Below are 19,302 nucleotides of genomic sequence, written 5' to 3'. Positions count from 1 at the left end.
TCGATTCATTTTACTAAGGTGGCGATGGCCTTTTAAAGAGAGCAAATGAACTCGTTTCAAATAATTTTCTCGAATCAATTCCCATCTTGTTGAGAGTGGATTGATCCTCGCTGGAGCCCATTGTGCTCAGAATATCGACACGTTAGAAAAATCATGGAGCACTTTGTGGAAACAGTGTAGTTACTATATCTCACTCTGTTGGCTCTGAGACTAAATACGCAAGATGGATATGTTTTTGCAGAGGGTTGTGCGCACACGCACGCAGGACAGAGGCAGCAGGGGTGGCAGCGCTCTGTCACACAGCGCTATCTGGAGGTTTATGGCTCACAGGTTTTAGACTTGGTTCTGCCTTCGCTTGCCCTTTGGGCTTAATGAACACTGATGGAAAATGACTCCACAGTTCCAGTGATCCATCAGACGCCCTCTTTCTCTCTCCCTGAGCCCCATCCATCAGGCTGCAGCTTTCAAACTGACCGTGAACTTCATGGATGCTTTACAAGCCCAGATGCGATAAACCGCCTTCAGTCAAGCAGATGGTTGTGGCGGTGATTTGTGACTTAAGTCATGACAAGTAAACAATCACAAATAGAGGCAGCAGCTAATTTCTAGTTTCTCTCTGGAAAACTACAATTGCTGATTCCTTTGTTTACACGAATTCATAACAATAACAATAATTCGTGTCCCACTAAAAAAGCTCCAGTTTACTTTCTCAAAATCAACAAAATCTTTAACTGAGTTGGGGGTTTTACTCCATACTTTGTCGTTTCTGTATAGCCTGGGCGCAGTGATGTCAGCCAGCCCCAAATCCCCGGAGGCAGCGCGGCACGGCACGGCCACAGACCCCGCCCGCGCAGAAAGAAAGAGAGCGAGATGGGGAGAGAGAGGGGGGTGGGGGTTACTTAGTCTACGCCAAATCAGGGTGCCGGTGAGTGTTGTTTGCCGCCATAGGTGGAGGTTGCACTGGAGCATGTTCGGATTAAAGCTGTGATCACCAGCGGCTCTCTGGCTGCGCCGGTCAGCGTGACGCACAGAAAGTGAAGGCGCAGCGCGACTGGAGTCACATTGGATTGGAGCCAGTCACAGCGGAGGGATCACCAAGTTGAGATGCTGTAAGCGCTTGCGGTTGTGTGAGGAGGATGCTCTTGTCTCGCAGTTATTGTGGTGTGATAAGTTTGGACTGAAAACATCGTAAAGGAGGGCGAACGTCTGTCCGGAATGTATTTCCTTGAAAGGCGATAAGAGAAAAGGTCAAGTGGACGTAGTTTAACGCCGTGAAGAGATTTGCGTTGCGAGAGGAGCGAACAAAGCGTGCGCCAGGCTCAACACAAATCTGGGTAAACAATTATGACGGCCGATTTGGACGTTGTCTTGTGTCTGCTTATGAGAAACGATACCGCTGATAGAATTACAAACCTCGGATGAAATCTGAAAGGTGATTAATTGTAATATCGCGGAGAAAGGAGGAGGGGGGGTCAAATCCAGGTAGCGCATCTGTCTCCCCGGCTGCGCGTAATGGGAGAAAAGTTTCGGACCTTGCAGAAGAGACGCACTCGCAGCATCCTGCCGACGACGCGCTTGTAAATATCATGTGAATCCCGCTCTTCCGTCTGCGGCCGATCAAGTTTGAAAGTGAATTTCAGCCATCCAGTATGAGTTGAAACACCCTTGAGGTTATCGGAACTCGCATCAAGCCAGTTAACGATCCATGAACCGCCGACCCGATTTGTCCAAAGACGCGCAGACGGACATTAATGATCTAGAGAGGATTTCTGCAGCAGCATCAGCAGCAGTGCAGTGAAAGCCTGATCCCACTTAAAGAGAGAGAGAGAGAGATTCCCCCTGGATGTCTATGATGTTGTGCCAGCTCGGGCAGAGGTGTGTGATGGAGGTGGTGGTGCTGACCATCCTGTCCTGGGTGTCCGTGTGGGCAGAGGAGAAGATCATATTTGACAGACACGCTGTCTACTGGAACAGCTCCAATCCCAAGTGAGTTCTAAGAGTGTGTGTGTGTCTGTCTGTCTCTCTGTGTGAAACATTGTTCATCTGCCTGCCATGTATGGCTCTCAAAATAATTATAAACATTCCCAGCATGCAGTTGGACCTTGAAATGAACTACACACTTCCATTATTTTTAACACATGCTGTCTGACCACATCTTTTTTTTTTTTTTTTTTTGTATTTAATCAGTTTTTCTTCCTGTTTCAGCAGTGTTTTGGATGAATATTGTAAGATAGATGCTTTTGCCTTTTTACAATGAGCAAGCAGCAAATACACATACACACACTCACAGATGCACACAAGTGGATATTTTGTTCTGAGGCACAGGGAGCCTTTTGTCTTAGACAATGAGGGCATCTTGCCTCCTCTCATCAATGTCTAGAGATTTACTCTTCCTCTCAGTCTCTCTCTCACTCTCACACACAAAGCCTTTACCTTTCTTTCAGCTAATTTCAGCGACTTGTGCCAGTAAACACATGCACACATTATTTCTCTTTCCATTGCAAGCACTTGGGCATAAACCACAGCCATAAATAAACAAACACACACAGACACAACCCTGCACACGCATCAACACACACAAAAAAACACACACACACACACACGACTGTCTTTAGCCAGGCCTCTCATTGACATGGGGCAGAGCACACTGGATCCGTCTGTCTAATGGTTTGTGACAACCTGGCCTGCCTCTCTCTCTCTCTCTCTCTCTCTCTCTCTCTCTCTCTCTCTCTCTCTCTCTCTCTCTCTCGCTCACTTTCTCACCGCTTCCTCTTCCTCTCTCTCTCCCTCTTCTTTTTTTTGTGTCCTGCCTCTCTCTCCCAGGTAGATAAATAAACAGCGAAAGTGCTCACTCTCCCTCACTCATGGCTGAATTAGTCCAAACTAACAGGCCTGTCTCTCTCTCTGCATCAACCAAACACACACACACACACACACACACACACACAAGGGCATATGCACACACACTGAGCTAACAGGCCTGTCTCTGACTGCATCACTTTTCCACAGAAGGCTTCTCAAATATTTAACAGGCAAGGGGGAACATTTTCTCCCTTTCTCGCCGTCTCCCTCTCTCTCTCTCTCTCTCTCTCTCTCTCTCTCTCTGCCTTTCTTTTCGTCACTCCGTGCTCCTTCTTTTCTCACCGCACACACGCATGTATATGTACACACAAACACCTACACGTTGCAAAGATCACATGGTAAATTTAAGCTATATGGATGGTTGCTGGGGGCGCTGTTATTCCGTCAGGGTCGTACAGAGAAGTTGAAGCAGAAAGGGGGCACATCAAAAATGCATTGCTACTAAAGCAATGAATCTAGGCTCTGGAGCCCTGGTGAGGTTGGTTCCCCCTGTTAGACCCTGGCACTGTCATTGCTCATGCTGCGCCTTTTTTTTTTCTGCATACACACAAGTCAGTCCCCGCTGCACTTGTGAGGACCTTCCGCTGACAACATTCATTCCTCAACTCTGATCTAACGCTAATTCTCCCTCTAAACTTTGAGGATTATTGGCAGGTTTTTGAGAGAGTGGGGACTGTCAAAAAGAGATGAGGAAACAGACACAAAAATCCCCCAAATTCATGTAAAAGTTACAGCATAATTATGTTTTACTGCAATTTTGGTTTTATTTGCAAAATTTTGGCCAAAATACTACGAGATTGTATTCACCGAGCTGAAGCTGCCAAAAAGAAATCCAGTAGAGCAAGAAACACAATCATACTGGTAAACAAAGTCCAAGGTTTGCAAACTTACTGGGAAGAGGAAATGAGTTATTCTCCAAATTGCACTGGTGGATGAAGTAACACCTAGTACCAATACAACAATTCAAAACAACTCCATTATAAGAGTCTTGTATTTAAAATCCCAACAAAGTAAGAGCACAGAAGTGCGATCAGCACAATTTGCTGAAAGTATCAAAAGTAAAAGTCCTGGTTCTGCAGAAAAATGGCCCCTGAGACTCGTACATTATTATAAATGACATCATTAGATTGCTAATACTGATACATCAGCGTGTAAGCAGCACTTCACTGTTGTAGGTGGTCATGGTGGAGCTAGTTTTAACTGTTTTATATGCAGTTTTCCAAACTAGGGGTCTGCCCCCCACCCCCCTCTCTGGAGGGTCACAAGATAAATCTGAGCAGTCATGACTTGATTAATGAGGAAGGGAATAGGAAGAAGATCTGCAACACAAATTTGTATTGATTTTTTGGGGGGCTTTCTCTGATCTTTGCTTTTTTTTTTGGGAAACCGTGGATAAGGTGTTTACAGTAAATGAAACTAATTGAGTCTTTTAAGGGGGAAGATTACTCTCTGGTGGAAATGCTAACAATTTACAGGTTTCTCAAATTTGGCAAGGGGCCACAAACAAGACACTGCCTCTTTGTAAAGGATAACAAGCCAAAAAGTTTGGGAACAACTGGTTCAAGTTAGATTTATCTTGTATTTTGTAACCTTAACTGATGTGTGTGCAGTCTTCCTTGGCAAATTTGATGTAGGCTAATATGTCACAGATGACGCACTATTCCAGCACAAAAATAAAATGGTGGCTTTAAATGGCACTTTAGTCACCAATAACTAATGAGAAGCTCAGAGACCAAATCCAGGACTAATGCATCACATCCAAACAGCAGCTATTGTCTGAGGCAGCGAAATGACACAAACAGCTGAGAAAATGAACAGCTGTGTGTGACTCAATTTATCACACTACATCAAACACACAACTTGTATTGAGCTATCAGGGTGTGTTGTCTCTCATTGTGCTCATCAAAAGTCTCTCCCACCAAAACAGCTTGACAAGGGTGTTCTCTACAGGATCACGAGCACTGACTTGGAATTTCGCTCACTGTTTTGTAGAGCCAGCATAAACTTTGTGTCTCCAAAGAAAGGGGATTGTGGGAAAACTGCATGAAGCGATGAGTCACAACACAGTGGAGGAACATGTGACAACTTTTCTGAAATAGTGCCAAACATAACGCTGGCTACATTAGCGCCACTGCAGCCCCAGTTTCATTCTGACTTTGTCTTAACACAGGAGAAGCTTGGAGCACTGCAGGACGTGATCTATATGGGTTACATGGGTGATTTTAATGTCTTCTCGTTTAACAATTACTCGATTAATCGATGTTAATCAATGGACCAGTTTTACATCTGTTGTGGACATTAAACCAGTCAATATTTTTGACTGGACCATAAATTACAAAAACAATATATTTTTCTATGTTGCCCTAGATCTATGTATCCAGCCATAGTTTTGGTTTAGTTTTTGGCTTATTTAGATAATTGTCTATATCACACCACCACACTGAAATTATATTTACCTCCATTGTATTGGAGTGACAGAAGCCACTAAGGTGGACAAATGTTTTATGTAATTTGGGTGAACTGACCCTTTAAAGCCTTGCTATGGCTGTGGACACTGTTGCTCCATATTTTTCAGAGCTGGGGATGTTTCTCAGTTGCTTCAGTTACTGTTTGTCTTCTTCCTCTCTGTCTACCACAGCCTTGTTTGCTCTATTTCACTCGTGCACTTTTCTGGGATTAATCACCATCCACACTGACATGTTTTAATTGTTTTTTTTTTACCTGCTAATTAATAGAGCTGCCAGTGTGTTGGTTGGGTCTGTTTAGGAGTGCCTTGATCTCAATGAGTCTAACCCAGATAAGTCAAGATAAATAAAATGACTTAAACAAATGTTTCTCCTTGAGAGAGGAGGCACACTACAAATTGGCCAAACCCTTTATATCAAGGGCCCTGGCTCTTAACAGGCCTATCTCTTTCAAGGTCTTGCTGGATAATAGAAAATGTATGAGATAATCCAATTCAAACAGCTCTGGACACTTCTGGTCACAGTGTGGAGCAGCACACTCACACACACTCAGAGTGTTGTCCATCCTCCTGCTGTGATGAGATACGTGGTTCTGCACAGTAACAAAGTACCATAACACACATTATCACAACAATGCTGCAACACTGGAACAGGATCTGGAAATCTCCCAGACCCACATAAAGGGATTTATGCCACATGCAGGAAGGAATATAGGAGGATCACACACAAACAACATACATGTGTGCACTTACACACCAGTCGCAGCGAGATTTAGGTCACAAACTCACACACACAATCACATACAACCAGAATGGCTGTCCATTGAATACAAGGTTAGGCAGCCTCCATTTGTCTGTTTACCTGCTGTTGCGCACACACACACACACACACACACACACACACACACACACACACACACAGTCACTGGAAGCTAGATATGGGACACACATGCACACACTCATATGCACGTACACCCAAACTGGCTGTCTGAGTAAAAACCCATCCTTTTTCCTCTTGTTGGCTGGCACACAAACTGCATGTGCACACACACACACACACACACACATACACACACACACACACACAGCCCCCACTGGCTCTCAGACCCATATTATAAAGCTTGCAGGTGAGGGGCTTTGTTCACTCCGTGCAGCTAATGTGCTCAGAGCAATGGGCTGTCCTCTGCACGCACACACACACACACACAGACACACACGCACACACACACACACACACGCACACAGCAGACACAAACACATACACTGGTTCAATGGTCCAGAAGGAGCACCTTATCTAATCCCATGGTTTATCCTTCAAAAGACTTTCTTTTCCTTTTCTTCCTCCTCTCTACTCTCTCTTCATCTCTGTGTCTTTGAGGAACTCCATGTCAGTGAGAAGCGCTGATGGTTGACGACACTCTCATTCTATGGGACAGAATCTATCTCCTTGGAGACACACACACACATGCACCCACACAGCCTTTGAGGAAGAAGTGTCTTATGCACTGAGCACCCACACACTCATACATATTCTGCACACAGAAAGTTTCATATGCACGCACACGTACATACACACACGTAACAAACACGCTGTCCACAATCTAGCACACCAGGAGTCCTTGCGCATAAACCCACACACACATACACAGTCTTTCCATCGCGTCCCCTGTGGCGCCCAGTGATATGTGTAGTCACTAGCACTTCCTCAGCCCTACCACACACATACAGACACACACATACACAAATTTGTATCCAATTTACATGTAGACTTGTTGTCACCCCTGCTCAGTTACTGACAGTTTGTCAGACTCAAACCTGCCCCTGGGTTAAATCCATCCTCCACTGCCACCACCACCACCCACTCCACCTCTCTTTCCCTCCATCCTCTCTCTTTTCTTCCTCTCTGTCTTTGTGTCTTCCGATCAAGCTCTCATCTTCCACTCTCTCTTATCTCTCCTCTCTTATATCACCCCCCCCCCCCCCCCTTCTCCTGTCCCGCTGGGATGTGGTTAGCATGTTTTTTCTTGTACAGGAGCCTGCACTGTCCACACTGCCTCAGGCAAGCTCTTTCTAAACGCATAAAGCTGCACTACATCAGGTTACATACATTTGCTATGACCTACATGATTGCACTGCGTATGTGTTTGTTTAAAATGTCAGCCATGCCATAGTTCATGTTGAGAGAAACCCATCTCAGGAGTTATCTGTGGGATCCAGAGCGTCTCACACCCAGCTAAAAATGATACTTAGAGTAATTAAAGTCGAGGCTCCTACCTCGCAAATTATTTCTCCCTGCTCAGCAGGAGAGACAGTTACATAACAAGATCTAGTGTAGCTGATCTTAGTCATCAGCACATTCAATACAGTGATTGGCAGGAGGAGGTCATCTGAATATGCAGGGGCATTAGAGTGGAACAGTTTGTCTGCTTCTGATATTAAATGCACTGCCATTTCCTTTAGTTACAGCATGAAAGTCAAAAAGTGAGTCTTCTGTTATTGTGCTTCTATTTAATAAAAAAAAAAATCAGACTTCTGCATTTTAATCATCTCAGTCGAGAGAGGGGAAACATACAGGGCTGTGATGTGAATCTTCTGAAGAGACGCATTTACACAGTGGAGCAAACAAGGCATGTATGACCATCAGATAGAGGGAGTCCCATGCACAATATCGACATATTCTGATAAGTCTCATGATTTGCAATGCTGGTTTTGATAAAAACACGTCTGTCACTTTCCAAAACAAACCTCTGGTTCACACCATTTTCCCACTAAATTAGATCAAGTGTTGAACATGTCACAGTAACAGTTATTCTGTAGGATGCTATTTATTTAATATAAAGATGGATGGACAATGGAAATAAGTCCCGGACTTTATTAGTGCTGGAACTATTAAGTCATTTAATCAATGAGTCAATGGAATTAGAATTAATCAACAATATTGATAATTGACAGTGTAGGTAATTTATCTTGCAGCAATCGTAGAAATATACAGCCATGCTGGGGGCGCTGTGAAATTCTACTTAGGCACAACAGACAATGAGCTAAATGCTAATGTCATGCTCACAGTGACAAAGCTAACATACTGATGTTTAGCAGGTATAATGTTTACCATGGCCACGTCTTAGTTTTACATGACCTCACGCTAACATTTGCTAATTAGCACTAAACACAAAGTACAGCTGAGGCTGATGTGAATGTCATTCATTTTGCTGGTATTTGTCTGTAGATCACCAAAGTCAGGAAGATTCGTCCAAGAATGTTTGTACAAAATTTCATGGCAAACCATCAGATAGTTGCCTTCTCTAGAGCCATGGCATAGCTAAAACCGTTCCAGCTTCTTAAATACAAGGATCTCTCTTTTCTATTTTTTCTATCTCTGAAAATTTAATTTGGGTCTAGGCTTTAACTCCTGGTTAAACAAAAAAAAAAAAGAGCAACAGGCTGTTTTTAAAGTAGAGACACTGACTTTTAAAACATTTTAACATTTTTTTGCATTAATGATGGCTGCATTGCATTCAGGTATTTCAGAGGCAGACTCACTAAGCATGCTGGTTTACTGGCACAGCATCGTTAATGTGATTAATTGCACCTGTGATTTTCCTGCTATGACAAGTCAGAAGTGTTTTGCCTAGGAAAAGAGCTGATTGAGGATACCAACTTGGGTTTAAGGTAAGAGTTATGGACTTTTTTAGTACTATTGCCTTGTCATTTTACACATCAAACCCTGCAGAATATTTTTTGTGAAGAAAAATTAATTGCAGTCAAGACAAACTACCTAAAATAAACTAAACAAAATGGGAGTTTGCTGATGAAATCAGTTTCAGTCATCTTTCCTTTTTGTTGTCCCTGATTTCAGCATTTTTGTATCACTGTCGGATTAGTTGTCTTTTTCTTTACAATCAGTCAGCTGATGGCAGCAGGAAGTTGAGAAATCCCAACTATTTTAAAAGCACATAAATTCCACATTAGGTGTAGTCTAATCCTTACCTGTTGCACAGGTACATAGGAAAATGTTGACCTTTTCGTGATGTTGATGCCAGAAGGTTGATGGCTTAATTGTTGTATTTCTGATGACCATAGTGCTGATAATGAAATTGCAGGAAAATAACTTTTTTTTTTTTAAATGTCTAATTGCACATTGCATGAATTGCAAAATGTCAGAGGAAGAATTCAGCTTGTAAATTGGTAATGTATTCTGTAACTTTTAATCAGGGTACCTTTTGATTTTTCTTCTATTTCTACCATGTATGACACTTGATCTTCACCTTGTCATGACAAGCTGTGACAACCCAGGCTCCTGAGTTCATTTGCGCTGCCAGTCATGTGTCATATCAATTAGAACTGAAAATCAATGTCAGATTGAGAAACATCTCAAGCCCCCCTGTGATTTTATTTCAACACTAATATCTTTCTTTCTATTCAGGATCAAGGATTTTCTTCTTTCTGTTATTAAGGTACTGGCTAAGAATCATAATCCTTGTCTTAGAAATGATTTCTTTTTCAAAGTAGGTTTCCCCCCCAAAAAAAATGTTACCCCAGAGTGAAAGAAACCAGACCTCTCCCATGCATTTTTCAGAGAAAGGTGCTCTTTTTCAGATTTTCAATCCTGCCCTCGAGTGTGTCTGTGCATGCTGCAAAATATCATCATCATTTGATCTGCCCATAGGAGCGTAATGATCTGTTTAGTATGTCAGCCGCATGGCACTGAATCTGTAATGCGATATGAAATGTTTACTTAACTTCCCCCCCTCCGTGTTTGATTGTTCATGCAGAGGAGCAGGTTGAAAGAACGAGTAAAGATATTACTCTGCAGTGCTACTGCTTCTGTTGCTACCTTCCACTAATGAGGTTTGTTGATGATAATGACTATGGCAGTGATGGTGATGATGATGTAAGTGCTCCGAAACAACCTGGGGAGATCCCAGGAGTTGTTGTTTTAATGAAGAGAGAGAGAGAGCGCGAGATAGAGAGAGAGAGAAACAGTTCCAGCCAGGAGACAGAGAAAGTCAGTGAGCCAGGAGTTTTAAGAAGAGACTGAGGCCAACAGACAGGATGAAAGAATGAAAGCATGAATAAGAGAGGACAAAATAGGCAGATACTAGCCTAGAATATCAAAGATCTCCGACTGCACTCAATACATGGCGAACAATGAGCATTGTCATTCCTGCTCCATCCTTGTTTCTGCTCCCCTGTAATACTTTTCCTCAGGTCCCGGCTGGTTGTGCTGATTGTGTTAGCAGAGCGAAAGAATAGGACTCTTTCACTTCTGTCTGGCTGTTGCTCTGATGGGACCTCAGCTGCTCAGTCTTCATATAGACCAGCTGAAGACTGATAATAACACATACCCCACTGTCTGGCTACGCCTCGGACTGGCCCTAAGAGACAAAAAAGAGGGGGGAAGCAGAGAGATCTGCTTGAGGGATTAGGGACACTCAATATGAAGAATATGAAAAAGATTTTGAGTTTATCACAAAGACAAGGCCATTTCAGTCGTTTTTTTTTTTTTTTTTTTTTACAAAGAAACGAGCTTGTGGCAGAGAAAGTGGAATCAAAGCAAAGGAAGGAGACATGCAGAAGAAAGAGAAATTAGGTGGAAAAGAGAGGGAAAGTGGTGGAAATCAGCGGTGTTGAGAAAGATGCAGGAAGAGGCAGATTACTTCTGGAAGCATGAGTCAGGCAGACATACACCAGCGTCGCTGCAGAAAAGGCAGCTATAAGAACATGGTTGGATAGTCCCAGCAGGTGAGTGTTGAGGGGCTGGTATTACAGGGGAAACACTGGCCTTTAGCATGGAGCCTCGCCCAGTGTTAAAGATGCCCTCTGGTGCACACAGCTTTTAGAATGAGAGAGTTGGCATTTAGAACTGAGAAAGAGAAGATGTGCTTGAGAGATGGAAAGATGCCTCCCTTCTCAGTTTTCCGCATGCCATCAGTGTAGGTGAGACTAAACCTAATTAAGAGCTGACCCCGGTAACTTTCCGAGATAATCGCTCAGATGTTTCTTTGTAACAAAAAATTTTGGCAACCAAGTTCCCCCTCAAATTGTTTGGACCATGTGTTTATGACAACAAGGTTATTTTCTCCTTGTCAGCCGGCACAATAGCATCATGAGACTCTTGGCTTGGGTTTGTACGAGTGTGTATGTGCACATAGGACGTGCATGTGTTGGAGCAGTAATGAAAACCAGTTTTTCATCCTCGTCCAAAAAAATCCCCGGTAGATTTTGAAACAGTAGGAGTGGAAAGTCAAACAAAAGAAGGAGCGAGTGAATCATTTGCATTGTAATCCATCAGACAAGGCAAGGAGAAATCGTTTAATTCCCAGCCAGCAATGGATGCCCTGCTACCTTGATTTCATCCAGAATGGGGGCATCGTAAACAAACCCCTCATTTTACACTATGCTAATGGGACATAATAAGGCAGAACCAACAGATGTTCCAGCACTCCCATGATTTTGTCACTACTTAATTCTGCTTGGTGCCGAGGCTGCTAACTAACTCAGCCCTCTGATTCCTATATGACTCTCCGAGGTGTCCATATGTATGCCGCCTTCTGCTTCAGCGTGTGTGTAATTTTGTCTGAGCTGCAATTTCCCTTTTGACCTGCAGAATAATCCTCACCTCAGGTCTAATCCTGAGCTAATTCTGAGCAAGACTCTGAGGGCTTTATAATAGAAAACTGGCCACTAATCTGATGTGCCTCCAGATAGAGCTGGGGATGACAACGGCGGTGGTGATACTGATCATTGTGAAATGATGAAGGTGATACTGATGGCACAGTGACGATGAACATATGGATGAGGATGGGAGCAGAGGTGTTAATGATAGCAATGGTGATGGACTCTGTCGTTATTTTCCAATCCAGGCTGGAAAGCCGTCTTCAATCTCAGCTCCAACGCAGTAAACACATAAATTATATGTAATACAGGACAGATACAGATTCATTCAATACAGTGCAGTTGTAATAGTTCATCAGTGTTGTTGAGAATGCTGGCAGCCTTCAGGGCAAAAAAGTACTTTCACACAGGTTGTTTTTGGCTATCTGCATTTTAAAGCACCAGGCTGAGGGGAGGATCTCGAACTCATGCAGGGGCAACTATTTTTAGAGCTTTTCTACACCCAGAACTGTACTCAATTAATTTAGCTGCATGTTTATATTTCGCTCCAGATTCATTTAAAATGCTGTTTCATTTAAAGTATGTATGCTTGTAGAATTTAAGTTTCCAAACCAGCGGGTAGCCTCTCCACCAGGCTGATAGATATCTCTTGAACATGCTCGTCTAGCTCCAAAAAACCTCAGCACCCTAACTACAAAAAAAAAGAAAAAAAAAAAAAATCATATTTGGCATTTATTTACACAAATAAAATCAGTGTTGATCGTGACGATGATGTTAATGATGTTTATGAAGATGATGATGATAAGGATAATGAAAACAGCGGGGGACATAGCGATGGTGATTAAAATTTTGATGAGGAAAATGAGGGTGATGACAGTGATGATGATGATAGGGACGATGATAGCCATGGTTAATGTTTTCATGTGATGTTGATTATATTAATGGTAATGGTGATGATGTAAGGATGGGGATGGTGTTGATGGTGCTAATCAGAAGGATGAGGAGAGTAGAAGTGTGTTGACCTACAAGGGTAGGAAATTTGTCTTTGTCTCACTAATTAACAGGAAAAACAGTAAACATAATACGCCAAAAAAGGTGTGATGTAAATGTATTTTATATTAAGTGTATTATGAGTATATATATTTTTATAAGTATTTTTAGATTAACTATAAAATTATACAAGACAAATCATTTACAATACAGAAATATATGTGCAAAAATGTATTCAACATATTGAAATTGTTTGGCATTGGGGGCATTTTAGTGCTGTTTGCTCCTTATTATCATGGTACATTTTGATTTTTGTTTACTGGAAGTGTTGTGTGGTGTCTTCAAGAAGGCAGGAACTCAAATGAAATGAAAAATGAAAAATCATAACAATTGTTATCATGACATGATGATGGTGGTGGTGGTGGTGAAGGATAGTGGTGAAAATTATAAATTTAATTAAATGATTATCATGGTATCATGATGATTATGGGGTTTTAATAGTTAAAATTGATGATGAAATTAATGGCAATAGAAACAATGTTGATGATAATAGTGATGTATTGGTTCTGATGAAGACACTGATGATGATGATCCTTAAAAAGATTATATTTTTATAAGAATGATTGCGCTGCTCAAGATAATGAGGATAATGATAATGATGGCTGACTTGTGTTTTGTAATGATGTTGACCTTAATGCTAATGGGCGTGATAATCACAGTGATTGCACTGATATGATGATGATGATGGTGATGGTGATGGTGGTGGTGGTGGTGGTGGTGGGGGTGACAGCAGCTATGTTGTTGATAGAAACTCTACTATTGTTTACACAGATACTGATGCAGATAATATTGATTATAACAGTGAGCGCACTGGTGTTATGAAGATAATGAGCATAACAATGATGATGACGATGGCAGTGGTGGTGGTGATGAGGTTGATAGAGTGGAAAAGGTATTGATGATGCTATGATGATGATGATGATGGGCCTATGTTGGCTGTGTTTTTTATAGGGACAGTAATAATTATACCGATAGTGATTGCGTTGGTATGATGAAGATGGTGATGATGATAGTGTGACAGTAAGGAGGACAGAAGTGAAAATGATGATGAACACCATGAATGTGATTGTACGATGACAAGTGCGATGGCGACGCTAATGATGACAATGATGTTGATGGCTCCGGTGAAAGCGATGTTTATGGGATGGTGATGGTGATGAGGATGATGATGATGATGATGATGATGATGATGGCGGCTAAGTTGCTGATAATAATGAGAATGATGACACTGATGCTAAAAGAGATGATATTGCTGATTATGCTGTTACGATGAATATGATGATGATGTCAAAGACAGTATGATTAGTAAAGGGTTTGAAGATGCTCACAATGATGAAAGGACCATGATGAGTCACCTCCTCTGCGCTGTTCCCGTTCCCCATACTCACCCATCTTCCCCCCCAACCCCCCCCATAACTCTCCCACCCCTCCTCTCCCTCCCTCCCTCTCTCTCTCTCTCACGAGGGGGCCTGTGAGAAGCGAATCAGAGCACTCCATTAAGATTCTTCTTCTCTCCCCTCTGTTGCATCTCTATGGAAAATGAAGGAGAAGAGAGGAGATGTGAGAACATTATTAGTTTTTTTTTTTTTTTTTTTTGGCACTTCTGTCTCTCCTTCGAAGGGAAATAGAAAACGAGTAGATTCTCCGCTGATGAGATTGCTTCATTCTTTGAGGCGTCACCTCTAACTCACTCACAGAGGCGCAGAGAGGTGTTATGTCACAAATGAGGGGTAGATTGTTCATTTCTTCTTTTGTGTCCACCCTTTTTTGTGCTTTGTGTGTATGTATTTCTGCCAGCTGTGTGTACGTGTGTGGATGGATATATACATGTGCCTTTGTATTTCTTTGCCCATTATATGCGGGTGTTTAGGTGTGGCTCAGGAGTGTGTAAGTGTGTTGGCTTCAGTTGAAAAAAAAACCGATCCTTACACCAGTCTGAAGAGCCTAATCAAAGGCTGGCAAATTTTCCTCTTCTGTGTAGTTCTGAGGTGAATGCTGGGCTCCTCTTCTTTCGGCTTCCCCCTTTTGCTCCCTCCTCTCCCGCCTCTTCTCATCCCTGATTACTAAAGGGGCTGCAGGAGGCCTCTGTTCTTCACCGGGCTTTGTGCTGACGCCCTTCATAGCTGTTGCACCAGAAGAACGTGCTTCCTCATAGGAGGTATCAGCCTCTGAACAAACAGGGATACAGCAGAAACTGCGACTGTGTGCATTTTTTATTTCCCCACTGTGGAATGCGTGGACACAAGTGGGAGATGTGAAGCTCGCTGTGGCACCAATCATCCAAAGCCTGAGGTGAAGCCAGAGACAGGAGGGAAGGAAGGAAGAGATAGTAATGGATGTATTTATAGTTTATGCACAGTGGTGAATTATATTTGCCTAACAAGGAAAATGGCTCTGAGGAGCTTCCTCATTTTTTTGGAGATAAGGATGTGTTACGAAATAGGAGGAGAAAAGAATTGGTCCAAATGAAATAGTTTTTAAATAAGCTGTCAGCCATGTATCTTAATGAGATTAGTGTCTGAAGCAATTACTATGTGATTTGTTAAGGCAAAGAACGCAAACATGTTTTAAGCAGATCCAAAATTAAAAGAGGGGAAAGAGGGATGGGACGGACGCAGAATTACAGGGAGAGATGGGGGGAGGAAAAAAAAGAGGAAAAAGTGAGACGAGGATGAAGAGAAGAGCGTGAGAGACGGAGAAAAAGAGAGAAAATTGACAGGAGGCGTGTATTGCTGTCTCTGGGTGCAGTGAGGAGTATAGGCTGTGGCATCCGCTAGTGGTGCTGCATACTCTGTGTTTGATCAAACACACTTCAAACACCCTCGCTGACTTCCTCTCGCAAAGAGTTGGGAGACGAGCCGGCGCGTGTTTTTGCCTCTGTGTGTGTGTGTGGTGTGTGCGTGCGTACGTGCAGCCATGGCTGCGTGTTTGCTGAGGAAAGCTTTATTGATGTTTTGTTTATCTAAAATGGGTCAACCCTAAACAAAACAAGCACAGTGTCTACAGTGGCTGCGATGTTGACTGCTGTAAACTGCAGCTTCCTCATGGCTCCCAAATTGCTGAATAATGTTGATGAATGACCCGGTGTGTGAATTCGTACAACTGTGTGTGGGTGTGTGTGGTTGGGCCCGTGTGATCTTACGTATGTGCACTACTTTGGCTATTATCACTCCCCTGCCACTCTTTTCACCTCTATTAAGTTGTTCGCCATTAATCGCTCTCTAGTTCTACTTCATTTCAAGTCTTTATTCTCTGCGTTTGCTCCCATTGTGGATCTCCTCATTTCTCTGTCTTAAAGAGCTGTGACTCCTGAAAGCTCATTAAAGCCATTAGCAGAGAGGAGTCACAGAGTAGTTAGGCTCTCTCTCTCCGTTGTCTGCTCTCATATCACTAACTGCTCCCTGCAGGAACACAAACCTTTGACTTATCCAGTTATATCTGCTTGCCCTTAACCTCCTATAGGTTGGCTCCTCATCCATGCTGCATTATGTGCACACTGTGGCTCGCTACGACTTCTTTCATTTTCCTCCATTAAAATCACTCTAACACAGTCATCCTGTCACATGAAAGTTTGATTACGAACATTATTGAAGATTAGATTGATGAATTATTGATCAGCAAGGTGGGAAGTCTTTGGGGAGCAGGTTAGACACGGGCTACAAAGTGTGTTTGTGTGTGTGTGGCTGATACATGCATGGGACCATATATGCAAGTGTGCAGTTGAGCATGTGTGAATGTGTGTAATTGACTATGTATGCTTGTGAGTGATCGAGCATGTGTGTGCGCGCTGTTGGGTTTGTGATCAAGGGTGTGTGAGTGTGCGTTCACGTGTTTTATCGAGCGGACTGTGTGTGCAGAGAAACAGGAAGAACCGAGTCCACTCGGCAGCAAGTGTGTTAACTCAGCCCGGAGCTGATGGTAAGTCAGTAATCATTCTGTTTCAGAGCATCATTTACAATGCTCTCTGATGTTACTGCAGACACGTTGACCTTACATCAACATGTCAACAGCTCTGTGTAGGCAAAATGAAACTGATGACCCCTTGGGTTTTTTTTTTTTTTTTTTCCTTTTACACTTCCTAAACTAAACAGTAGTGCATGGTGGTGCAAGTCTTCAGTGGGGGCTCAGTAGTTTGTGGGTTCAAATCCCAGGCAAAGCTCCAGTTTTTCCACAAGGAAAACAATGCAGCTGATTTATTTACAAACCTGCCAACAGCACACACTCAGCGTAGTTGTGTAATGGTCAGTCAGTTTAGTCTGTTGTGGGTGGAGGTGTGAATAATGTTGTGCTGGATAGGTGTCAGAGGATGTTAAAATAAAATACTGTACATTGGGGGGGGGGGGGGGGGGGGGGGGGGGGGGGAAGCCAGAAACAGAAAGTGGATGCATCTGTGATTTTGGCTGGGTAGCGTAGTTTTGTACATCAGCATCATCATATCAAGATACAGGAAAAGGGACAGTGATTAGTTTACCAAATATGTTCCCTAATATGCTGTAGGTGTGTGTAGCAGATCTCCAGATGTTTTCCTTTATTCCAGCATGTGATATGAGTGGTATTTTAGGGCAAACATTTTAGAGCACCCCTGCTTCTTCAGCAATCAGCACATCCCAGCCCCTATAAAGACACAGTGGGATTTTACTCATCACCATTGTGAGCAAAATGTAGTTAAAATATCAACTATAAAGACTCAATACTTAAAAAAAAAACACCCAACCAGTGTTCTATGAAAAAAAAAATCTTTGTAGATATGCAGGGATTAAGTTTTGATACCATTCATCCTCTTAATCTTCTTAATGAAACAATAATTTAAAAATGCTTACAATCAGGACACACATTAGAAGTGTAGTTGGCCATGAATCAGAAATAGCTTCAGCACCCAGCTGCTGGTGGTTGGTATTTAAACTTAACCATGTCTCCTTATTCTGTGATGGCTGCGTGTGACTGTGAACACTTACACTTACTGTATGTGCTCACAGTCACACGCAGCCATCACAGAATAAGGAGACATGGTTGATCCAGCGTGAGATATCTACCATTCTGATTTTGAAAAAATAATAAAAAAGACACAGATGAGTAAATATCTAGTGTTTCATGAAACTCTTAAATCCACCTGCCTGCTCTATGCTTAACTGTGGCTGCCAGTTAATACAAAGTTGTAGTACTGCCTGTCCTTTTCTCCATGGCAACTTCATTCCCAGAAACTCTATTTTTGGTCCTATGATAATTATTGTAGTTAATCTACAATAATGCTAATAATTAGGAGCTTCATTTTTGAGCTGAGTTTTGATTTTCATTATTTTTTACTCTGCATGCAGGCTGTGTGAAACTTGCGTGATAGGTCACTCAATTTTGGTCAGCTGTGGGCGGCGTGAGAGGCTCCAATCACATACATGACCATTTTACATCTGGCAGTGAAATGCCCCCTGGGTGATCAGGTAGCATTCAAAGTGCAGCCATTTTCACAAATTTAATGCTTTGTCTTTGAATTTGATAAAATTACATAAATAGAAATAGAGCAGAATAAATGTAATATTATTTTTGTAAACTGAGGTTGGAAACGAGAACAGTTTACCACGAGATAAACACAGAACATCTTCTTTTGGCTGCAGAACGTGGTACATTTCAGTCCACAAGAAAAAAAAGTTGTAAGTGGGTTTTTGTGGTGACAGGATAATAAATCCAAAGACTCTACCGTTCACCTCATCCCTGTTAAGAGGAAACAAATAGACCATGAGTGTCAGTTACTGGTCTTTTATTTAGAAGGCCCCCCTTCATCACCTGGCCCTAAACAGACTCTTATCAAGGCATCTGGGGAGCTGCTTGGCAAACAGCTCTGCGTCAGTAATGAGGAAGGTGGTTTCACTCTCTGCAGAACGTCTCCTTTTCCTCAAACCCAGCCTCCCATTTGTTGATGACCTTGTTGTGTCTCGCTGTGTCTCTCGCCCGTGACACCAACTGCCACCTTCTGCATCCAAATGATTGGCCCACGGAAAATCTCACATTCTGAGTAGAATATGAACTCGTAGTTCTGGGATAATCCAATTCAAATAGCTCTGGGCAACCACTGCAGATCAAATCCTTCCTTAGTAGGTCTTCGTTGCCGGGCACACACCCTAAGGTCACGCTTATGGGTGGGTTTTAAGCTGCCTTCACAAGACATATGCAATGAGCGGGAAGAACATACACTTGGAAAGTTACTGTCTGTCATTACTTTTTATTGACAACAGTGCTTCTTAAATACAAATTGGCTTCATTACACATTCGTCTTTTTCAATGATTGGAATTTTTGGGCCTTTTTTTTCACGGTTCCC

General features: G+C 42.5%; 1 protein-coding gene across 1 annotated transcript in view; it reads left to right on the top strand.

The window, feature by feature from the left end:
- The first annotated feature begins 1,843 nt into the window (after nucleotides 1-1,843).
- Nucleotides 1,844-19,302, top strand: part of efna2a (ephrin-A2a) — a 69,377-nt gene continuing 51,918 nt past the window's right edge. Inside the window, exon 1 of the mRNA XM_041060577.1 lies at nucleotides 1,844-1,986. Coding sequence (XP_040916511.1) covers nucleotides 1,844-1,986 — 143 coding nt within the window. The remainder of the gene's footprint in view (nucleotides 1,987-19,302) is intronic.

Source organism: Toxotes jaculatrix, chromosome 17 (genome assembly GCF_017976425.1).
Source record: "Toxotes jaculatrix isolate fToxJac2 chromosome 17, fToxJac2.pri, whole genome shotgun sequence".
Taxonomy (NCBI): Eukaryota; Metazoa; Chordata; class Actinopteri; family Toxotidae; genus Toxotes; species Toxotes jaculatrix.
The sequence above is the reverse complement of the archived record's forward strand: the minus strand, read 5'-3'. Positions and strand labels throughout refer to the sequence as shown.